Source organism: Phyllostomus hastatus, unplaced genomic scaffold (assembly GCF_019186645.2).
Source record: "Phyllostomus hastatus isolate PE091 unplaced genomic scaffold, TTU_PhHast_1.1 phas_scaffold_12, whole genome shotgun sequence".
Lineage (NCBI taxonomy): Eukaryota > Metazoa > Chordata > Mammalia > Chiroptera > Phyllostomidae > Phyllostomus > Phyllostomus hastatus.
The window spans coordinates 19,184,750-19,208,142 of NW_025334007.1; the positions used below are offsets into that span (position 1 = coordinate 19,184,750).

Below are 23,393 nucleotides of genomic sequence, written 5' to 3' on the forward strand. Positions count from 1 at the left end.
GTCCCTCAGTGGATGACAAACCCCTGGTCTTTATTTTTAAACACTTCTTGAGCCTTTTCCGGGTCTCCAATCAAATAGATCCTCAGTGAGATGAGCAAACCAATGTTGCTTTTTAAAAATATGACTTGTTGGTGTTTGCAAAGTGCTGAGAACTTGCCTAGACCACACACACACACACACACACACACCACTCCTCCCATATCTTTAAAGCCTGGTTTTTATTTCCTTATCTTTACCCTGGAGACGGCATCAAAGATCAGGCTTTTGCCTAAAGCAGTCCTGACAAGACCCCCTCCGAGCCCTGCAACAATGTCTGAAAGTCAAGCCAGTTACAACAGTTCGGTGGGGCAAATACAAATTCAGGAGCTGCCTTGGGTGCAGGCATCAGTTGTGCCCTGGCCCTCGACAATAATTACCACCGAAGAACACTGCGCATCCATCTGGAAGGAGGCGACATCAAATCACGCAGGGGTCATTAGTACTGTGAAATGTCCCACTTGATTTAAATCAAGACTTTGTACTTCCAGCCCTTTGGGTAGTAGTTTAAATGAATCCAGTAACTAATAAATGGCCAATCTAGGACCATGAACATAATTCAGATTAAAGCAGCTGAACTCTTCTGGGGTCACCTAGCAGATCTTGGGAAAAAGCTGGCACCATCTCCCTGACTCGCTTGTTCTTTCTAGATCCCGTGTGTGGAAAATCCCATCCAAATTCACTCTTTGCCACTGTAGGTTTCTGGCATTCTGGAGACAAAGACTTCTCTGGTTCCCGGTCTGGTTTCACAACTACCTTGGACCCAAGGCCCCAAGAAATCCTGTGGATGATGCAGGCCCACAGGATGAGCTGGGCTCTCAGCTATAAGCAAGGAAGGCACACAGCAATAGAATAATCAAAAACGCGCGCTGGCTTAAGACATGCCTGCCCTGGCTGAAAGCCCGGGGAGATGAAAGGCCCTGCACATAAGGACCCCTTGCCAGCACTAACTTATCAGCATCTGTGTTTGTTTAAAATATGTAAAGCAAGAGCAAAAGAGAGAGTGAGAGAGAGCGAGGGAGAGTGATTTTGTTTTCGCATAGAACATTCGGAGCCAATTTCAGCACCCAAATCTTCACAGGAAAACCTCATGGGGCTCCATGAGGTGCGAGCGGGTGTTAGGAGCAGAATTTCCTGCCAGAACTGGAAATTCCAATGATAACTGACATTGGATGATTATTTGAAAGGGAAAGAGAAACTGCTATGCACTTGAGACGACATGGATGATCACAGTAGTATTTATGCCAAGTGCTGGGAATTCAAGTACAATATATACATGGGCTTCAGTGTTTTGCAAAGTGGGTTCTCCTGACCAACAGCAGCCCTTCGGGGCTTGTTAGAAATATACAGTCTATGCACCACCGCCCGAGACCTGCCCTGGGGCCCAGCACTCTGGGGTCCACTTGGAGGTTTAATCCTTGGGGATTCTGATGCACACTCAAGTTTGTGAACCACTGAGTTCCTTTAAAAGTCACAGCCAAAATAATCTCTAGCCTTAACTATCTGTTTATCTGTTTCCCTATTGATTGCCCTTCCCAAGGGCAAGACACCCCCTGCTCAGCTGTTGTCAGAGCTAGGAGGACACCTGTCCTGTTGGCTAGGCATTCTCTGGGTCAATGTGCAAATCCAACTGCTTGCAGAGCCCTGTGCTGCTGTTGGTAGGACGGTGGGAAGAAGGCTGAATGAGTAAGGACGGCTCAGTTGGTTATTCTCTGGCATCCAACCCAGGGTCACTCAATGGCAATGCTAGTGACATTTAGGGCCCGATGATTCTTTGTTGCAATGGGGGCTGTGCTGTGCATTGTAGTGTCCTGAGCAGCATCCCTGACCTCCACCCACCAGATGCCAGGAGCACCCCTTCCCTGCAGTTGTGGCAACCAAACTCTCGGGGTGGGGAGGAGGCAAAATCAGCCAGGTTGGGAAGTGCCGGATTAAACTGGAGTGTGCTGGCTCTGGAAATGTAAACTATGTCAGGGAGTAAAGCCTCTGGAGCCTATAAAGGCCTAAATCATACTTAGGAGACCAATGTCTCCGCAGCCCACCCCCCACACCCCCTAGCCCCAGCCCATAAAGGAGTGAACTGGGCAGACAACCAGAGACTCTAGGCTACCCTGACCCAGCCGAGCTCTTCCTCCTACCAAGCATCACAGGCCATGGAATTGGGGGTACACCCCTGAGCCCAAAGAATGACCCCAGGGGCATTTCACTGCTCATGTCATCATGACCCTTTGAGCTTTGCAGTGCTGCCTGCCTGGTTTGTATAAACATGAAGCAAAAGGAATGCTGCTGCCGCAGAGACAATACCACGGGACTGCTAAGTCTCTCAGCTCTCCCATAACGTTTGTGCTGAACACATGGACTTGTTTTGACCGCACTGACAAAGCAGGGAACAAGCTGAGCATAACAGAACTTCACATTTGCTTCTGGTGATTTCATCCAGGAGGCACTCCAGGTGAGTGCAGACAAGTGCACCCAGCTGGCCCCCAGGGCACAGGGATACACAAAATGCTCAAGAGCTGTGGCCCGTACAACACTCAGGTCCACGAGCCAACCTCGGAGTCTCTCAAGGTGATGTGACTTATTTATTGTCATATTGCTATATTTCTTAATCATTTCATGTGTCTAAAATGGTACTGCCATTTTCATTACCTTTCCATCTTTCTTTTTTAATGTGTCACTGATGAAGCTTTTGAGTATTATGCCCCTAACTCTATTTTTTTCTCACAAGCCCTGTGCTTTTCATTGCTCAGTTTTGCATATGACCAGCACCGTGATTGTAAGGAAGGTGTATGCCACATCACAGCAGAACAGGCTGTGCCTTCTCCTTGAGCCAGGCTTCACCTGGGTAGTACAGAAGCAGCCCCAAGCTCTTTCTTTTGCCTCCTTCCCTTTGTGGCTCAACCTACAGCCTCATGCCAGATAGCAGTCCCACCTGGAAGCTTCCTGGGCTGCACTAGTCCCTGTGTTTAAGTTCCCACAGCTCCCAGTCATTTTCTTCTCAACGTACCCACAACAACACCCCGCCATCCTCTACCAAGTGCTGGTCCTTGAGGGCCCTAAGGACCAAGACCACGTCTCATCCATCTTGTTCTCCCAAGTGTGGCCACAGTACACATTCCATCAACACTAGTCCAGCTACTCACCCACTGCGTGTCACCAGGCATTGCCGGAGCCCCAGTTTCCGGAAGATATCCACCACTGTCTCCATGGGCGTGTGGTCCGTGACCGTGAAAGGACTGAGGTTTAGGACACGGCGCAGCTTCAGGGGTTGTGGGCTGTTGGCCGGCAGCTCAGGGGGCTCCTCCGTGAAGTACATGATGGAATTGCTCACGATGCCCTCCTGCCTCTGTCTGGCGTTCTCTAGAATGAATGGGCGAGCAGAAGGATGAGCCAGACCAAAATCACTTGCTTAGCAACTGTCCCGACCCCAGAACCACAGGAACACACATCCCCCCACCACCCGCATCCTAGAATGCCACAGAAAAGGGGTTCAGAGGGCAAACTCCACATCCTTAATGAGGGGCTTCAGCCAAACATCTATGAAATCAGCCATTGCTGGGCTAGAGTCCCTTTGCTATGACCCAACCATTCACTGCCAAAGTCTTAAAACATGGGCCTGACCATGAATGCTCCTCTGGGGGAATACATTGCTTCCCCTGAACTCCAGGGCACCCAGAAGGCCCAGAGCCCTCCACCCTCACCTTTCTAGCACTTCTTCACCTCATACCATGGGCTGAAGTCTGACATGACAAGAGACTTCATTTAGCTGCCTAGCGACCTTAATACATTGGTTTGTTTGTTTGTTTGTTTTTTCCACAAACTAACTCACAGTTGGCCCAAATGGTATTTTGAGTCCTGAAAGGAACAAGAAATGAATAGGGCCATCCCAGGCTCACAGCCCAGAGATGTAGCTCAATCCCAAATAAGACCCTTGGAACCAAAGAAATACCCCTAGAAAAGCCGCATCTCCCTCCCCTTGGATCTCCATTCTTAAAAGGGGGCCATTTTGAGGATTTCTCCAAGAAATAGAGTAAAACTGTTATGGTAACAATTAGCCTATTTCTATCTATAGGCAAGGCCATGTAAAAGAGAGCTGAAGAAAAGTGGGGTAACAGGAACTCATTAGAATACAGCTTTCTGCAGCACTAGAAACTCAGGCTATTTTAAGTCACACATGAAACAAATCCATCAGTCTCAAGATATTTCTCCAAGGCAATTTTCCTTCTGTTGGAATGTTAATCTTTCTTCTGGTTCATGGGAAAAGGTTAGGAAAAATGTACAGTGAGGCTTGCCTTCAAATGAATCCTGGTTTTTATAATACAGTTCTTGCTTTCTCAAAGACTACAATTCACCTACACTGTTCGAACTGCCTGCTCTACAGCCATGAACTGCATAGAGTACTCTAATGGAGAACTGGCAGCATTAGGGGTCAGGCGAGTTGGAAAAGGGGTCTCTGTTTAAAAGAGAAACAAGGGGCCCACTGGGCAAATGCCTGCACATTATTTGGGTCAGGTTAAATCTAGTCACCTCACATGGGATATGACTCATCCACAAATGCCAGACGGCATTGAGGCACAACGCATTTTCAAATGGAGATGCCACATGACGCACACCACCCACTTCTCTCCTAAATTGAGATGGTTCTGTCCTGAGCACTCAGGTGGGAGGCAAGAGTCAACACATACTTACTGGCTCATTTTCATACACCAATTGATTCGCCAAAAGTCCCACATAACGAGAATCCCATCTCTTTCAATAATCGGGTCGAAATTAGAAATGGATCAATCCACACACCTCAATCAAGGACTCATCACATGAATTTGCTGAATCCCTTATAAAATCAAATGCAACTTAGTACCCTGTCAGTCCACTTGTTGAAATACATGAGCTTCCATTTCCTTGGCAATCTACTGTTTGGGTTAGAAGCCCCGATCCTAACAACAGCTAATTCATTGAATTCTTGCTTACCAGTGCATTCCCAGTGCCTGAAGGATACCTAGCATACAGCAGACACCAAATACGTATTTGCCAAATGCATGCATGAACCAATCCATCAACAAGTGAGTGAGGAGTGAGTAAGCCCACTAAATGTTGGTGGACTTGGCTTTGCCTGTCATGTAGAACAGAGCCTACTGCACGTAGGAGGCATTAGGAATGAAAGCCCATGAGCTAGTCAATGCTGGACAAGGAATAAAAGGCAGCAGGTGGGGTTAGAGCCGGAGGTCTGAGCTATGCTCCTTGCTATTCCAAGAGCACCAGCTGCTGCTCTCTCCAGACGAGCTCTGCTAGGCCACTTCAGAACTCTATTAGAAAGACACGTTAAAGCTTTGAACTCTGGGGGTGGAGATCCTATGCACAGGCCAAAAGCTGGTGAACAGAAGAGCCAGCAAGAAAGCTCCGCACATCTCTCCATTACAGTGACCAACCCACTCTCAGTTTGGATAAGAAATCTTCATTAGTCACCCAAATGCCTGCAACACACTTGAACATGTAAGTTCACAGAGGGTCACCCTTGAACTCTGGCTCCTAGGACTGTCGGGGCACATGGTGGATATGCAAGAAATATTTCCTGTGTGAAAGGTTACACTGACTCCTCTCCCAGGGAAAGATCTCATGCTATAAGAGACTCTCACACCCCAAATATTCGTGGGAGCCTGTGTTAGAAAATAATCTCCCCCAAACACCCAATGTTTACACATGTAAAAGACAAGAAGGAAATGCACCAAATATTAACCATGGCCTTCTATGGCTTTGAGAATGTGGAAGCCTTTTTCTGCTTGCTATTTTACTTCTGACCTCCCCAATATTCTCTCAGTATGTATTACTTTCACTTTAAAAATGCAGTAAACTTCATTTTTAATTATTTTAAAAATCAAGTAGTTAAACTGTTTTTAACAAGGAGGTTTATTGTACATTGTACCAGAACTGGTATTAATGACCATGGCTTCCGAAAAATGATGTACATTTTAGGAGCACCTGCTAAGGTCATTTGACTTGACATTCCATTTTCTAGCAGCAATATGATCATAATGCCAGGTGCAGGGAGGGTAAGAAAGTGTTGATAAAGTGAATTTCGCAAACTATGATAAGCCAAAAAATTTTAAAAGACTAGAAATAATCACATATTCAGTAAGCTATTACAATGACTTTAGAGCAATGGTTCTTGACTGAGAGCAATCTTGCCTACCCTCAGGGGACATTTAGTAATATCTGCAGATACTTTGGGTTGTCAGAACTGGGGGATGGGCTTCCTACTCACATCTACTGAGTAGAAAACAGAGATTTTGCTCAACACCCTACAGTGTGCAGGCCAACCCCTCTCAATAAAGAATAATCCAACCCCAAATATCACCAGTTTTAAGGTCAAGAAACTCTTTATTTATGTTTTTAGAGTAGTAACACTCCATCCTCCTCATTAAAAATGTTTCCACAAGAACACATGTAATTAACGAGAAAGATTAAAATGGAAAATAGGAAGCAACTATGGTGGTAGTCAGTGCAAAGATGATGGGATAACAAAGTAAAAAGTATTAAGCAAAGAAAGCAGATTATTTTATGATGTTATAGCTCACTAAGGCATGGAGAAGTCCCTCCCTATATATGTTTTATTTCCCAGCAGAAAGAACCAGATAACACCCACTGTTCTCCTGGCACAAAACCTCTTTACTCCTAAATGGCCCTTCTAACAGATCTGACATTTATGTTCTTATTCAGTCCTGGACGTAGATCCCTTTCTGCAAGTAAGCATCTTCCACATGCTGGAGAATCATCATTAAATCATCCACCAGACAAAAAAAATCAGAGTTCCCTTAACTCCTGCCCATAACTCTAACTTTCCATCCCTTTAATCATCTTTGTGGCTTCCCACTGAGTCCTCTCTCAACCGGTCCTCACTTAATTGCAGAACTCAAGACTTGGAAGAGCCTGAGCCCTGCTGAGCAAGGAAAGAGCTTCATATTTGCAAATGGCACTGAGGGGTAAAGTCCCATTTACCAGGAATTTGAACAGGGGTCACATATGGCCCTGTATGCTAGTGTGTAATAGTGAAGAGGGCCATGCTTCCAAGATGGTGCCAGTGAATTATTCTCTAACAAAGACGACAGCCATGGTTGTCACATGAGCAGCTGCTACAATTTTTAACATGACCTATAAGAAAAATCCTGATTTGCCTTGTTTACCATTCTTTTCTTATCCAGACTCTCTCAGATCTATTCTACAATTTTTGCTCCTAATTCCCCTGAAAGCAGAATCTGCATGGGATCATTACTAACTAAATGCTAATGTCATATTTCCATATTCACAAAAGGGTATATATAATTTTGCTAATATAGGTCACACATTTCTCCACCCGAGTACAGAGAGTCTTGTATTTCCACAGACCAGGAAAACAGCTTTTCTGATTGCTCAGAATGAAACACTCCTTGCCTTTCCACAAACCATGTAAATAGCAGCTTCTATACTATCCTTGGTCTGATTGAAAGCATATAGGTATTATTTACACTGTGTGTTGCCTCTTCAGACATTCCAAACATAGCTTCGAGGGGAGCACTCAGTTGGCAAGCTTAAATTTCTTCTCTAACTGGTTGATGACAATTGCTGCTTCCCACTTGATTACAGTAATGGCTTTCAGCAAAATTAGTAAACTGTCTCTTAGCAGGTGTGCCTGGAGCTACACAACAGGTAATGGATTCTATGACATTTATTACTTTATTTTTTTTTAATTTCAACCTTTGCTTAAAGGATTTTAGGGATTGAATACATTTTTTACAGGTTGCTGATTACATTATTTTAGAACAAACCCAACCTTCTTTACAGCTTTTTAAAATTTTTTGTTTTTTTATAAGATGATATTTATGGATAAAAGGCACCTACCTGTTAAGCAACAGGACCTATAAGAGAAGCCTCACTGAGCACTTAAGCACAAATGTGCTATCATGTCTAAAACAGACAATCAGTTATTGCTCTGTGACAGGTAAATACGTTTGAGCAATAACCTAAAATTACAGGATATAGTTTATCTAAATTTATTTTATAAAGCCTTCGATGAACACACTTTAAAGATAGCTCCAAAGCTATTTAACATGTGAAGAGATTTGGGAATTCAAAGGGAGAGCCTGAGAGATAGTCAACAAAGGGTAGGGTGAAACAAAGGGTTGTCCAGTGGGGTGTTCTGCCTTCATACCCAGGTGAGTCCCACTGACAAATTCCATCAACACTCTGAAAAATGGAATATATAGTAAAATCATTGGTTGCACACCTCGGCCACACCATGGGCCCCAGCGTACAGTGAGATACTGGGATGGTATAGAGGCCACAGGGCAGGCACGTGAGCAGGATGGCATTTGTGAATGTCATGCATTGCAGACACACTCGGATGCTCCCTGCCCCGCTGCATCAGGAGGTCCACTGGGACTCCAACGGAGCGAGCCCCCCGAGGCTCACTGCTCCTCCTGGCTGGGGCTCCAACCATTCACACCCAGGCTTTGCTCTTTGGAATCCTTCTCTTCCTATTCCCCCTCTAATGCAATCATTGCTAGAATGATGGGGCGCACAGGCATGCTTGTCTGAGCCACCTATGTTCAGGACACCCCACCCGGGCATGGGCCCCTCCCTCCTCTTCCATCTCACCAGCCTACCCCCCAGCCCAGCTGATTTTAGTTAGCACACGAGGAGGAAAAACGTCACCCAGAACTGACATGACTTCTGCTCATTAACCCACTTGGGCCTCAAACTAGTGGAATGGGACGTAATGTCATAAAATGAAGTAAAAGGCTTGTGTGGACCCAAGGGAGGCACCCAAGGCAAACAGCATACCACCTCAGTAGTTAGCCGGCCTGAAAGTCTGTCTGACAGCAGCTCAGCCCAGGCCAGCCCTGCCTTCCCATAGCTTCCTTCTCAGCTTTGCCCAACAGTGGATTCCATAAAAGGCAGCCACCGATGCTTGCCTCCTAGCAGGACTGGGGCCCAGGTAGCTGCTTGCAAACATGGTGGTCATCTTCCAGCTAAGCATGCCCTCTCAAGACACTTCTCCTCACTGTGTGATGTGGGAACCAGCAGCACAGCATTACTGGGGAGCTTGGCAGAAATGCAGAGTCTTGGGCCCCACTGCAGATCTACTGAGTCAGAATCTGCACTTCAACCAGATCCCCAGGTGACGCAAATACACATTCAAGTATGGGATCCCCTGGCTGAAAGCCCTCTGACCTTTGTACATTCTCTCCACCTTCTTTGAGAATATGAGGGGTACAGAGACTGCCATTTGTCTCTGAGTAGCACGAGAGCTTCCTTCTCTTTACTCACTTATGGCAAGAATCAGTTCCCTCCTCTGGGCAAATCCAATGAGGCGCTCAGAGTCCCTGGAGACCACCACAGGGAAGCCGTTGTAGTCGGTCTCTTTGATGAGCGTCTCCACATCCTCCACGGTCATGCTGTCCTGGGTGAGCACAGACAGTGGTGGCTCTCCCCGCCGAGGCCGCATGACATCAGTGGCCAGGGTGCGGTGAGTGAACTCATCCTTCACATCCAGAAATGGGTACCCATTTAAGTGGATGTGGGCCTCGTAGATGCCTTCTTTCCCAAAGGCATCAGCCACCCACTTGCTGGTCACAGCTGCTGCCATCAGGGGTACAATGTACTCTAGACCACCCGTTAATTCAAACATGATGACCACCAATGACACCGTCATCCTGGTAACTCCACCTGTAAGTGAAGAGAGGAGTGAAATTCTGAAACTCAACCCCAGATACTCAGGAGGACAGGAATTGTGGAAGCTGTCAAGTTGATTGTAGTAAATTCTCCTGACAGGGGAGTATGTAAGGAGACAGTCCCATCCTGTCTCTTCTAAGGAGACAGTTCCACATGTGGCCCATGTTCAGACCTCTGGAACTGCCACCAGGCTGTGTTAAATGCAGCCTCGCATCAGGGAGCCATGAGTCACATCTGACTGGACAACTTGGTTCTCCAGTCACCTAGGACCACATGCCTTGCTTTTTGGTAAGTGGATCCTATATGGGCTATGCAGGTTTCTGACTAAGCAAGCATGAAACCTGGACCCCATAAGCTGGAAAACTGTAGAGACTCTTATGGGCTATAGACTGGAGAGAGACCCACCCTTGTGTCCTTTGGTATTCAAAGAGAGAATCCATACCAACTCCTCATCTTCCAATGAGCTTTAACTGGGGTTTGTTGACCTCAGCACTAAGAAACATTTGGGACCAGATCATTTTCTGTTGTGGGGGCTATTCTGTGCACTACAAGATGTTTAGCATGATACATGGCCCTCACCCACTAGATGTAAATAGGACTTCTAAGCCCAGGTGTGACAGCCAAAAATGTCTCCTCTATTGTCCAGTGTTTCTGAGAGGCACAATAGCCCCCAGTTCAAAACCACTGTTCTAGACGGTACGGCTGCCAGATGGTAGAGACTCCATCAGCATCCATGAATCCCTGAGTGATGACTAAGTGGAGAGAAACCATCTGCTAACTCACACTATACACCCACACACAAGAAATGATTCTCCTTATTTGTAGCAGTTATGATCTATAAAGTCACCACAAACACTGAATTACCAAATTCTGAATCATTGCCCTAGGGGAAACATAAGGTGAGGGTTCTGTGAGCCTCTGGTCACAGCATTTTTGTCAAAATCAATACAAAACTTTATGCAGAGACTTTGTGTTTCTCTTCAGAGCCATCTTAGTTAATATAGGTGGCTGATTCTTTACTGTTGAACTCAACAGCCAACAGCACTGTGTAATGTGTGCCTGAAGGAAGCTTCTGTAGCACATGTATTTTCTCCTTAAGGCAATCCCAGGCTTCTCACCCTGGGAACCTCAGACAGCACCTTGGTGCTTTGCTTGGAGCCCATTGTAAACAGCAAATCATTAACAAGATGCGCAAAAGTGCAAAACATATGGCAGGCACTAACTAGGCCATTAGAAGGACATTTGTGTACAATCTGAGAGCTGAACCAAGCTGAACCAAGTAGACCTTCAACTTGGTCAGCCTCCAATGAGGACAGACACGTGTGTTGGATAACTCCAATTTTCCACTGCTCTGTGACTGTCCAAGAGTGACTGTGAAAGCCCCACAGATATTGACTTAGGGATTATAAACAAATGTTAGCAAGTTGACAAATTCCCAATTATGGATACCACGAATAATGGGGACCAACTGCCTATCACAGACCAGATGTAAGCCTGGGTGTGTTGAGCCACTGAGATTTAGGGGCTTACTTATCACAGCAGCACGACCTCTCCTATCCAGAGAATGCAAGTACTCATGTATTCCTTGTGACCAGTCCTCTAACCAAGATCAGCCTTTGTGTTTGGTCTGTCTCAGCTTTCCTTGGATCTCTCACCCCCACCTCATCCCACCTCTGGCTGTACCTAGGCAAGCTGCCGCTCCCACCATTGCGTAAAGTCCTGGGGTGACACAGTCCGCTCCAGGCCTGCACCAGTTCCTGAAGATGATCCAGTCGTGGTGATGGTAAGCCAGCTGTTCCACGCCAATTCCCACCATCCTGCCCGCCATGGCTCCCACAGCCATGCTGGGGATGAAGAGGCCTGACGGGATCTCCAGGGAGAACACACAGAAAAGAAGTATGAGGCAAGGTGTCCGGATTCCCACCTCCTCACCCCCAGTATACAGTATGCCCCCTCAAAACGCTTGCATTTTGCTTCAGTCCTCAAAGGAGGTGCAGCCCTTCAAAGTAGGTCACCTGGGAAAAGGTGGGACAAGCGATTGCTCCTACTTAGTCAGCCCTATCTACCGTGACTTGGAGAGAATGCAATTTTACACTTTCATTTGCTGGCCTTCAAAAGCCGGCCTGGTCTGCCTGCTGTGGATTAAAGAATGATAAGCCCCACTGCAAACAGCATTCAGAGCAAGCATCTGTCACTTGAGATACTCACCACTTTCTTGCTCCCCTTGCGTGTCCTCCAAATTGGCTTTTAAAATTAAATGTCAAGCCACAGCACGAAAATGGAAAAGAAGGGCCCGCGACTGTTCACAGGTAGAATAAAGAAGCTGAAAGCAGCAGTGCAGCCGCCTGGATCTTCTAAAAAGCTTTCAGCGGCTTACTGCCCTCTTGAATACAGAGTGGTCAAACACCTTTCAGGGGCAGGGGGTAGGGCCCTTTTCCTGACAAAGTCCATTTTCCAAAAAGTGCAGTGAATATTTTCAAGCCAGGTTAGAGGTAGCAAAGACATAGACTATGTGAACGAAAAGATCTTGGTAATAGTGTGCTTTCTATTTTGCTGTGTGAAAATACATTCTAATTTGTCTAGTGATCAGACATGCACTACGGGGAACACACATGAACACTGCACATGAATGCAATGCTGAGTGGGAGCTGCATTTATGCCCAGTCTGGATTGTCATCAATCTCAGGATGCAGGTGGATCTTTAACCACATTCCAGGTAAGTCTGGATCCTTGAGTGTGATTTCTAGAATGTGGGACACTCCTAAGGAAATTGTTCCTTTCCGAGCTGCCCCTTATGCCACGGCCACTTAATCCCCTGTAACTTCCAAGTCAACTTCTCCCAGTAGGCACCAGAAGATGTGGCCAGTGTCTTCCTGACACACAAAAATAAATCCCTTTGCTGGGAGAGGATGGATCGGAAACAGTCAGTTGTTTAAGAAAGTCTGTCCAACCTTGTTCTCAGGGCAAAAATTCGGGTTTGTGTTTGAGCATCACACACTCAATGTAAACTCCATACGTGGTTTCTAACACTTTTTAAAAAAGAAGCAAATGAAAAAATAGCACACAGAGAGCAATGGTGACGGAAAACGATGGGGGTTCTGGAGGAGTCTCGACGTTCTGCTCCTGGTGCTGGGTGCTGGTTACACAGGCATGTGCTGTTCCTAGATGTTCACCAAGCTGTACGCATCTCTATCCCATTACTGTGCTCTGAGCCTTGGCTTTTTCACTTGCAAAATGCGATGAAAACCTCTACTTCATACACTTGCTGTTCATTGAAAGCATAGTTTCTTACTAATTAAAAGAATGTCCAGTGCCCATCACAAGACAACATTCAATAAAGGTCAATTCCCCTTTCCTCCCATCACAATTTTATTTTAACAAATCGGGTACTATCCCCAGAAGGACATGGGTGCCCCCCCACCACATCTTCCTCCCCCTTCATTTACCTTCATGCCAAAGGTAAATATGGTAATGACGATTTTGAAGATCAGCGCCAGGGCCAGCTGCCACATGGCTGTGTATACCCCGAGCCCAGCCGGCCGGTCAGGAATGTCATCCACGGGCCGGGTCATGTTGGGGTCGTTGATATAGTCACAGAGCTGCGAGGACTCAAGGGCCCCGCAGTCATTGAACAGCTCAGAGATGAGCTCGCTCGTGCTCTTGCGTGTGTAGGGGTTGGGGTAGGCGATGATGGCTGTGATGGCAGTCACCACAATGACCTCCAGCACCGGGTACTTCCCCAGCTTGGTGGTTTTGCGCCTCCTGCACCAGGCGATGTTGCAGCGGATAAAGAGGGTTCCCCACAAGCCCCCAAAGACCCCCAGCAGGATGAAGGGGAAGAGCTCGGCCATGTACCAGGGCGTGTGATATTCCACATAAAAGAGAACAAGGCGGCTGTTCCCAAAGGGGTTGATGGATCGCAGCGTGAAGGCCGCCACCAGGGCCGCAAAAAAGGACCTCCACAAGGTCTTCAGGGGAAAGTAGTAACTAACCTGAGACAAACAAGGAGAAAATTAAAGACGGGCCAAAGATGGGCAGTACTCACTTCCTCAGTCTAGGTTTAATTATGACCCAAAGGCACCAACAAAGATACTTAAAGGACTCCGTGACTCTGTCTAAAAGTGGAGTGGATACCAGTCAAGGTGTTTTTGAGCTATGTTTAAGAGACATAAAAATATTGAATCATAATTCTGTTTATGCCACAGAGACCCTTCTAGAAGCAAATAAACCTCTGAATTTGATTCTACAGACAGCAGACTAGACCAAGGGTTGGACTAGCCCAGCAAATGTAGCTGCATGCCACATGAGTTAAGGATGAATTTTACAAGTTTAAATGGTTCATGGGGAGTATTTTGTGACACGTGAAGTATTCAACAGAACGCTATTTTGTGACACGTGAAAATCATATAAAACTCAAACTTGAGGGTTCATAAGGAAAGTTGTGTTGGAATGCAGTCATGCCCAGTCACATATATGTTGTCTGTGGCACCTTTCCTGCTACATGGCTGGGTTGAGTCGCTGTGACAGAGACCAGGAAAGCCACAAAGCCTAAAATATTTCCTATCTGGCCCTTTAGAGAAAATGTTTGCTGACCCGTGGAATAGATCTTTCGGGTTGCCAAAACCAAAAATGCTTAATTAAATTGGCTATGAGAAAGAGAGGATACTGCAAGTCTTCCCCAAAATGTATATTGGCAATTTTTTTTTTCAAGCAATTCTCAAAAGCAGATATTTAGCAGTAAAATCATGGCTCCTTATTGAGCTACAGGAATCATGGCAATACTCCTTTGAGTCTAGTCCTCAGAGGGCTTTCGACAGAGGCCTACTGCTGAGCTAACCATGCACGTATCCTTCAGCCCTCAAAACACACTCCCACAGCCTCCCGTGCTCACCTCTTCTAGACTGAAAAGCACACCCCCAATTGGAGCACCAAAGGCAACAGAGACTCCAGCTGCAGCCGCCGCTGACAGTACCTGCAAGGCAAAGCATTCTGTGTAGCCCAAGGCCTTTCACAAAAACAAGTGTGCGCAGGGGGGAGTGCAAGGGGGCACCCTCCAGAAGATGGGAGCTGGACATGCTCACCTCGCGCCTCTTGCCCTCATTCTTGCTGTACTTGGAGAAGAGGCTGCTGAAGAAGTTGCCACAGCAACAAGCCACATGTACCAGCGGCCCTTCCTTCCCAAGGCTCAGGCCCGAGGACACCACCAGCACCAGGGTGACAGTCTTGATCAGCAGGGTCCACTTACCCAAGTAGCCCCTGATGATGAAGCCACTCAGAATGGTCTTGATCTGCAACAGAGGATGGAGAACTAGGACACGTGAGCTACTTCAATGCCGCAGCTGGGAACTACTTCCCTTGAGAAGCAGTTCTCGAGCTTAGAGTCACTAAATCACATGGAGGAGAGCCTGCTTTCAGTTTGACTTAGCTATACTTTGACATTAACTGAACTTATATTAATATAGAATTTTATGTTCTATTCATAGAAATGGGAAACAATGCACAATACATCTTAATTATTCCTAGAGTAGTAAGATCATAACAAGGGCCAAAGAAGTTCATTATCAGGGTCTCGTTTTATTCATGCATTTTATCCTGTTCACATTAACCCTCTGTTATGTTGAAAAGAGACATGAAGCTATTGATTTAACTGTTCACTTTTGACTATTGAAAGATGTTCCAGATGGAGACAAAGCACAGAGAACAAAATGGAACTTCAGGTCGGGTCTGTGGCCTAAATGCAGCCCGTTGCCTATTTTTGTATGACCCACATGCTCATTTCAAGAGTGCTTTCAACATTTTTCTATGTAATGTGTAAACAAGACTCCTAGCCTTTTCGTGAGAAGAGTGGCTCGATTTTGCCTGTTGGCTTACAAAGCCTAAAATACCGACTCTCTGTCCTTTTCCAGAAAAGTCTGCCAACCCCTGCTGCGGGCCACGGGTCTATGGGTGTTTACAGCCAATTCTTTCAACTTTTCTGTACATGTGAAAATATATTTAATATCATGTTGCAGAAAGGAGATGCTCAATAGTTTCTAATAACACACCTCTGGGGGATTTGAAGATGTTTGAATCCATGACGACCTCCTTTCTTCCAACGATTCCTGCCCCCTTGTGTTAAAAAGGACTTTGACTACTGGTAAAGTTGTCTTGCACCATTTTCAGACCGGCCACATTTTGTAAGTGCCAAATAATGGCGTTCTTCCTAAAGGTGGACATGAATTTGCCTAATGCTTTTAGACTTCAACTAGGAGCCAATCTCAGTGACAAACTTCATCTGTTGGAAAACTGTATTCTTTGGGATACAGAAGCATCACCAGTGGCTAAAGAACTTCTTACCTGAATGGCTGAAATGGAGTGAATGTTTACTGCTGAGCTACCAATTTAGAAACTTGCAATTATAAATGAGTTAAGACACCGAGCGAACCAGCTAATACAATTCACGGTCAAGTTCCATTCTCCCGTTGTATAATATCAATACATACTGGGACAATGTTATCTCTTGTTGGTGTTAGGACATTTATGTCACTTCAGAGTGCCTCCAGGTGGGCATTGCTCTGCCAGGGAATCAATTTCTCAGAAGCTGTTACAGTCCTTTTCAAGCTTAGCACTCACTGGACTCACCGAAAGAATAAAGAGCCCCGGAGATGTGATGTCATTGATCTGAAGTGTATCCTGGGCCTGAGGATTTTTACAGGCTTCCCAGGTTATTCTAACATGCAGCCCAGGTAGAAAAGCACTGACTGCTGTGTTCCCAAAAAGAGCAGTACAGGTAACCCTAATTTCTCCACAGTTAAGGGACCAACCTGAACCCCTCTTCGGCATCACGTCACCTTTGGCAATTTGGAGAGGGTCATGAAGTGAGCTGATCCTCAGAATTTTAAAGGGGTGTGAATGGACCATTTTCATCTCAGAATTGATAGCGATCTGTTTTTTATTTCCAGGGGAAAGATCAAGAGCAAGTGTGCAGGCACGTGTGCACAAAGAACTTGAGGTGGTCAGGTGTGCTGGTGGCACAATCAGATGGTGTCTCCTGCACTAGCCTTTAACTAATGGCAGCCAAACTCGCAGTGGTTATACTGGCCTTCAACTAGTAGTACTTGGCCTATTTGAGCCTGTGCTTTGGGCATCTGTGATCCGTTTATTTAAGGGATGTTTTATTATGCCTGCCACAATCCTGCCCTTTTGTGTTACCTTGAATAAAATGATCTCAAATTTTTTGTCAGTTAGCTAATGTGGATTTGGACCCTAGGGGAGAGTTTAAAAGCATAATACCATTTAGAAAATGACAAGTATCTCAATTACCTGAGCCTCCGCCAGCCATGACATGTGGTGAATGGAACAATGTAATAGGTATTTTGTAATTCTCTACAATGATTTTTATAAAATTGTCATGATCAAATTAAGGACTAAAGAAAGCAAATTCATTCCCAGGAAATGCCAAAATCCAATCACTTGCTTTCATTTGAATAGAGACCAAGTCAAGCAAGGCTTTAATGAGATGAACTTCAGCAGATTGGGGACTCAGTAGGGTTAACTTTAAACCTTTTCTGGTAAACAAATATCTGTGAGAGTGTTCGGGTTTTGTCATGAAAGACCAACTCAAAGTAAGTTCTAACAGGACAGGATTAACTGTGTCTTTCTTACACAGTTAATAATGGTTCTGATAATGAAGCAAACGAAATAGAAAGTGGGCCCCCCTTGCATGGTCCTCCCTAAATCCCCAAGTCCAAGAACGAGCATTCACTTGTAAATGTGCTTTAGACAGCTTAGACAAGAGTATTTCCTACACGGAACATCATTCTCTAAATTTGCATTTAAAAAAAAGTGTTTCCAAAGGAATCTTCATTCTAAGTAATCAAAATGCTTCAGAGGCAAATGCTGGGGAGGACAAGCAATTTTTAATACTTTTTAAAAGATTTTATTTATTTATTTTTAGAGAGGGAAGGGAGGGAGAAAGAGAAAGAGAGAGAGAGAAACATCAATGTGCGGTTGCTGGGGGCCATGGCCTGCAACCCAGGCATGTGCCCTGACTGGGAATTGAACTTGCGATGCCTGATTCGCAGCCCGCGCTCAATCCACTGACCTATGCCAGCCAGGGCACAAGCAATTTTTTAAATGCACACAAGCTCAGTGTGGTCGCTGTTGGTCTGACACTGCACACCCCATGTAGCAGCTTCGAGCGGATCTGCTCAAACAACTCCAGGCACATTTTCTAAGTATCGCAGCGAGTGTCTGCTAAAACCAAGGAGACGGCCCGTATCTGAATTTGAGAGAAGTCATTGTATGTAGTTAGTTGGTCTTGACTGGGAGGAGCTTGTTTTTATCGGGGAACTATTTATTGACATTTACCTTTTACTCTACCCCCTTTGGGAGTACCTACCCCTCCCAAAACTGAGGGTAGGTACTGCACCCTTGGGTTGCAAGTTTCCAGCTCTAGTATAGTAATGACAATGTCGCTGTTACTGAGTCATAATAACCAAAATTGAATTATAAAACCTCTACTGGGTTTCTGATGTTTTAAAAGATGATTGTGAACTCTTTTATGAATGCAGAAACGGGTGGTATATAGTATATGTGGTTAACAGCATACAAATAAAACAAACACCTATGCACCCCCTGCCATGGGTAAGAATGCAGACCTTTGAAAGCCCTGTGTCGGCTTCTTCAGTAGAACCCCCTCCGTCCCCCACTCCGAACACCTCCCTGACTTGCTTTATAGCTTTGGCACGTGTGTGCATCACTGAAGAAGTACTAAAGTATGCTGTTCCATCAATAGCATCCTACTTTATCTATTCTTTTGTGACTTAGTTCTGTCTCTGGACCTCACTGTTTTGCACTTCATCCCCATCAATGCATTCCTTGCATTTTGTCACATAGGAAGCTTTATGCTGAGCATCTTAGCCCTTTTCGGAAAGGCTGCACAGAGAAAGACGCCCACTTCAGATGAAGACCCAGTTCGGGCAGCCCCTCCCACACGGAGCTCAGGTTCCCGCCCCCTGTCTGCAGGATCAGAAGCTAAGCCTGGCACGTCTGCTTCATGGGGGGGGAAGATGGCAGTGCCCATCACACCCTTCAGGGCTGCTTTAAACTTCCTGCCAATTCCCCATTGGCCACCCCCTTATTTTGACAAGGTGGCTTGAATCCGAAAATGCATACCCTTGGCAGCAGGATCCCAAACCGAGATGCCAACAACAATCTGTTCCCTTTAAGGTCCAGGGTGCCTTTACGTCTTAGGTATCAAATAAAATACAGTCACTTCTGCCATCGCATTTGTTTGGAAAACACACATTTGTTCCAATACGTTTCAGGCATTAAGGAAGAACTTGAGCATAACAAATTTCGCGTCTGTTTATGCACAATTTCATCTGGGAGAAACACGGCGTGAACACACAAAAAAAACAGCACCAGCTGAACCCAGCCGTGCAGGAATGCGCAAAACGCACACAGGCACGTGCCTCAAACACCTACCAGGTCACGTGCGCACTAGGGGGCGTGCATGTATCCCTTAACCATTGAACATGTGCAAAATGGTGCTACTGTTTTTACCGGGCTCCTCTTTTTTCCATGTGTCACCAACGAAGTTTCTGCGGGCTGTGCCCCTAAGCCCACTCCGCCAGCAGCTCCGTGTTCATAGTATGCGATGGTGCACAGCATTGGGCTTGTGAAGAATGCAGACTGTGTCAGGGCAGAACTGACTGTATTAAAGAAGTGGGATGGTACTACAGCTGTTTTGGGGGTTCCGGCAGCAATATGTTAACATACACCATCAAAAAGTCAATGTGATATATTCAGTCTTTTTTTTTTTGTATTGTTCCTGAAACAAGACATGTCAAGCTTTTCTTTCGACAATCTTCTAATTACTCCAGCCCTTGCCATGAACCGCCGGGGCCAGCAGCAGTGCTGGCAGCACCAACGAAGCGTGTGGGTGCGGGGAGTGAGGAGGCGCGCGCATCTGTCGCCATAATCGCTCACATCTTGCAACTTACCATCTCCACTGCCTGCGGGCGTGGCTGCGGCACCAACCCAAAGAGAACTGAACTGACTGCTTATAGTGATCACAGAATAACTGAAAGAATTGTTTCTGGCTAAAATGTTCACTGTCTGGGCTTTTCAGGAATTAGCTCAGTGACCGCTATTCTACCAAGAGATCATCCCAAGTTTCAAGTCTAGTCTCAGGCATTCCTCCTGATCGATGAGGTCACTTCCCTCATACTTTGGTTACATGAAAGTGCTGAAAAATGTAACAACTCTGAACTCATGGGGATGCATTCACAGCGCACGCCTTGAATGTGGAATGAAGTTTTGTAAACACCGCTATCGCCTTGTCACCACAAGAGCAAATTGTGGCAACAAACCCCCACTATTGTCTATTTCCACATTACATCATAGATATACTTATGAGCTACTCAAGTGCCACACATATGCGTGTGGTTAATGAATTCTGACTCCACAGGCTTTGAGGGTTATGCGTGGTTTGCAAAGACAAGACTTTAATCATCTGAGAAGCACTAGAGCCTAAATCCCGAATATAGAGATAAACCCTGAGTTCAAGTCCCAGCTGACCAGCTTAGTGACCTAGGGCAAGTTACTTAGCCTCTGTGCGCTGCAGCTCCTCAACTATCAAATGAAGAATAGTAGTACCTACCTCGTAGGTTCATCATGGGGACTCGATGAGTTAAGAGCTGTCAAATGCTTGGAACTGTGCCTGGCCCATAAGTGCTACGAAGTATTTGCCGTTCTCATTATGGGCACAGTAGAAATTCAGCCAGCACTCACCTCCGGTATACCAGAGCCACAGGCGTAGGGCGCAAAGACGCGCACCAGGGAGACAGCCAAGAATGCAAACAGCAAGGCCCACAGGATGTACAACAGGTAATTCAGGATGTAAGCACTGGCACCCTGAACAACAGACACAAAACAAGAGAGAACTGGTGAGCCACAGCAGACCGAGAGCCCCGCTGTCCACTGTGACAGCAGAAGCACGGAACAGATCAGGTAGCTTCTGTGTGGGTCCCGTGTCAATGAAAGGCAGTGTTGCTTTTATCAGCTCTTGCTACTGCCATACTGGCATCCGCACACGCAGCCAGGGCTTCTCCGCAAGCAGTTTGCACAAGCCTTCCACCAGGTGATACAGCTCAGTGACCAGAGAAACTAGGAAGGAGACTTACTTTGAATCACCATTGCGCTCGAGTTCATGAAAGGCGTGATGCAGAAAGTTCTGTATTCAAGCGCCTGCAAGGTCTGTTTTGTCCTGTCTACATGGGTCAGCCTCCCTTTGCTTTCACTGAGGCCACAGCCACGGCAGCCACAGTGCCGGTGACTATGAGAACTGCTGCTTAAATGTGTGCCTTGGACCCCCGGTGGTCAGCACCCCCATGTCCCCTGGCGGGACAGCCATACAGAGTCCCAGGCCCTGCCCCAGAGCTGCTAAATGAGACACTCCAGAACAGGTGACTGGCCAAGTATCTCCAGAGGGTTCGGATACGGGCTAATCCTAGAGAGGCACTTCTGCAGGGGAAGTTTGATCATCAATCAAAGTGAGTCATTGAACCATTTCTCCCAAACTGTCTGATGTGCGGAGAAAGCTTTCTCAAGAAAGCACACAGTTTGGGCTCGCTGGCACTGAGGACCTGGTCCACTGGGTGGAGACCACATTTCCTTAGGCCTCTGCTTCTTGCCGCCATGTGGATCACTCCAGGGAGGGGGAGGGGAAGCAAGGTCACCTGCAAGTCAGGCCATGGACACAGCCGCACGTGTGCCTATTAAATGCAGAAACACGTTCCAGGAGACTGCTCGGCCTTTACAATCACACACATTCACACCTATGTGGTGGGGAAGCGGACCGAGGAACACATGTCACCCACTTAAAAACGTACCTCTTTCAATCTGAAAATAACTTCTCACTCTTGCTAACAGTAATTCTTTGAATCAAAACATAAATCTTAAATCTCTAGAGTATAAAACTGTAAAATGACGGAAAAGATGGACAGCCATATTCCCCCCCCCCAAAAAAAACATACTGCAAGTGGGAGGGAAAAAATAAAATAGGGCGCTCAGCCAGTTTTGCCTGTCCACTGCCGTCAACCCAAGAGAATTTATTTTGGAAGCAATGGCGAGCACTGAGAACGTGTGAGATTTCAAGATCCTGTCTACTTCTGAGAGTTGAAAAAATTAATGTGCAGTTCTCCAAGAACAGGTTTAGCAAAACGGCAAAGGGCACTGCAAAGGTCTTCAGCTGAGCTAAGCCCGCCGGGCACGAAAAGGGGGGGCGAGCCCTGGCTGGTGGGGCTCCGTGGATTGCGTGCTGGCCTGCAAAGTCAAAAGTGGGGACAGGAGGAAATAAAGAAATAGATGACATCTCCCAAGAATAGTTCTAGCTTGAGTGGTCTTCACATTACCCTTCATGTGAATCTTGGCAGCCTAGCTCCCCTCACCAGGGTTTCTGCTCTGTCGGTGACCCACAGTCATTGTTATAACTACTGCCTTTGGTGAGACATTCACTCCTTTCCCAAACTAAGATTTTTAATCAGATCTGAAGCTTGTTGTGCCACGAACGCCAGCTCCCAGTCTGTGATTCACCACCACACCCTGTGCCCGGACATTCCCGCCATAGAAGACCCAGACACATGCGATGCCACCTACTCATAAAATGTATTGGGAGATAACTGAAGCCACATGACATACCACCCACGCCTGCTAAGATGGTTAGAACCAAAAACAAATAATAACAGGTGCGGGTAAGGATAGGCACAATTTGGAACCCTCATGCATTGTGGGTGGGTGTGAAATGGTGCAGTCCCTTTGAAAACCAGTCTTGCAGTTGCTCAGAAGTTAAACATAGAATTTCCACATGACCCAGGAATTGTCCTAGTACAGGGGCATCAAACTCATTTTCACCGGGGGCCACATCGGCCTCGTGGTTACCTTCAGCCACTTCAAGGGGCTGAATGTAATGTTCGGACTGTATACATGTAACTGCTTGGATGAAACAAGGTGGAGGGCGGGATTTGGCCCGCGGGCCTTGGGTTTGCCACCTATGTCCTAGTAGCTATATACCCAAGAGAAATGGAAACATGGCCATACAAAAACTTATACACAAACGTTCAAAACAAAATCATTCACAATAGAGTGAAAGTGAAAGCAACTCATGTTCATCAACTGAAGCATGGATAAATAAAAAGTGGTCTTCCCATACACTGGAATATTATTAAGCCATAAAAAGGAACAGAGTACCAAAATTGTTATTTTTTAAAATCATATCTTATTCCTTTTTTTTAAAGATTTTATTTATTTATTTTTAGAGAGGGAAGGGAGGGAGAAAGAGAGAGGGAGAAACATCCATGTGCGGTTGCTGGGGGCCGTGGCCTGCAACCCAGGCATGTGCCCTGGCTGGGAATCGAACCTGCGACCCTTTGGTTCGCAGCCCGCACTCAATCCACTGAGCTACACCAGCCAGGGCCATTATTCCTTAATTAGAAGGTATAAAAATCAACCTTATTTCTTCAGGAAACCACTCTTGGTAAAAAAAAAATACAACCAAACACAAGACTTTTAGAAATATATACAAGCCTTGTGCACATGAAACAGTAGGGAAGCATTTTTCTTTTTTTTACTATTTTATATATTTTATTTTTAGAGAGAGAGGAAGGGAG

The 23,393-nt window shown here is 46.0% G+C and overlaps 1 protein-coding gene across 6 annotated transcripts in view; it reads right to left on the reverse strand.

Annotated features, from left to right (window-relative positions):
- The window catches only part of CLCN4 (chloride voltage-gated channel 4), a 54,796-nt gene that overhangs the window by 5,090 nt on the left and 26,313 nt on the right, over positions 1–23,393 (reverse strand). For all 6 annotated transcript variants that reach the window (XM_045856032.1, XM_045856027.1, XM_045856028.1 and 3 more), the window contains 7 exons: positions 20,518–20,640; positions 14,823–15,029; positions 14,633–14,713; positions 13,188–13,733; positions 11,425–11,611; positions 9,337–9,735; positions 3,180–3,396 (listed from right to left, as the gene is read on the reverse strand). In XM_045856032.1, the coding sequence (XP_045711988.1) occupies positions 3,180–3,396; positions 9,337–9,735; positions 11,425–11,611; positions 13,188–13,733; positions 14,633–14,713; positions 14,823–15,029; positions 20,518–20,640 (1,760 nt within the window). The remainder of the gene's footprint in view (positions 1–3,179; positions 3,397–9,336; positions 9,736–11,424; positions 11,612–13,187; positions 13,734–14,632; positions 14,714–14,822; positions 15,030–20,517; positions 20,641–23,393) is intronic.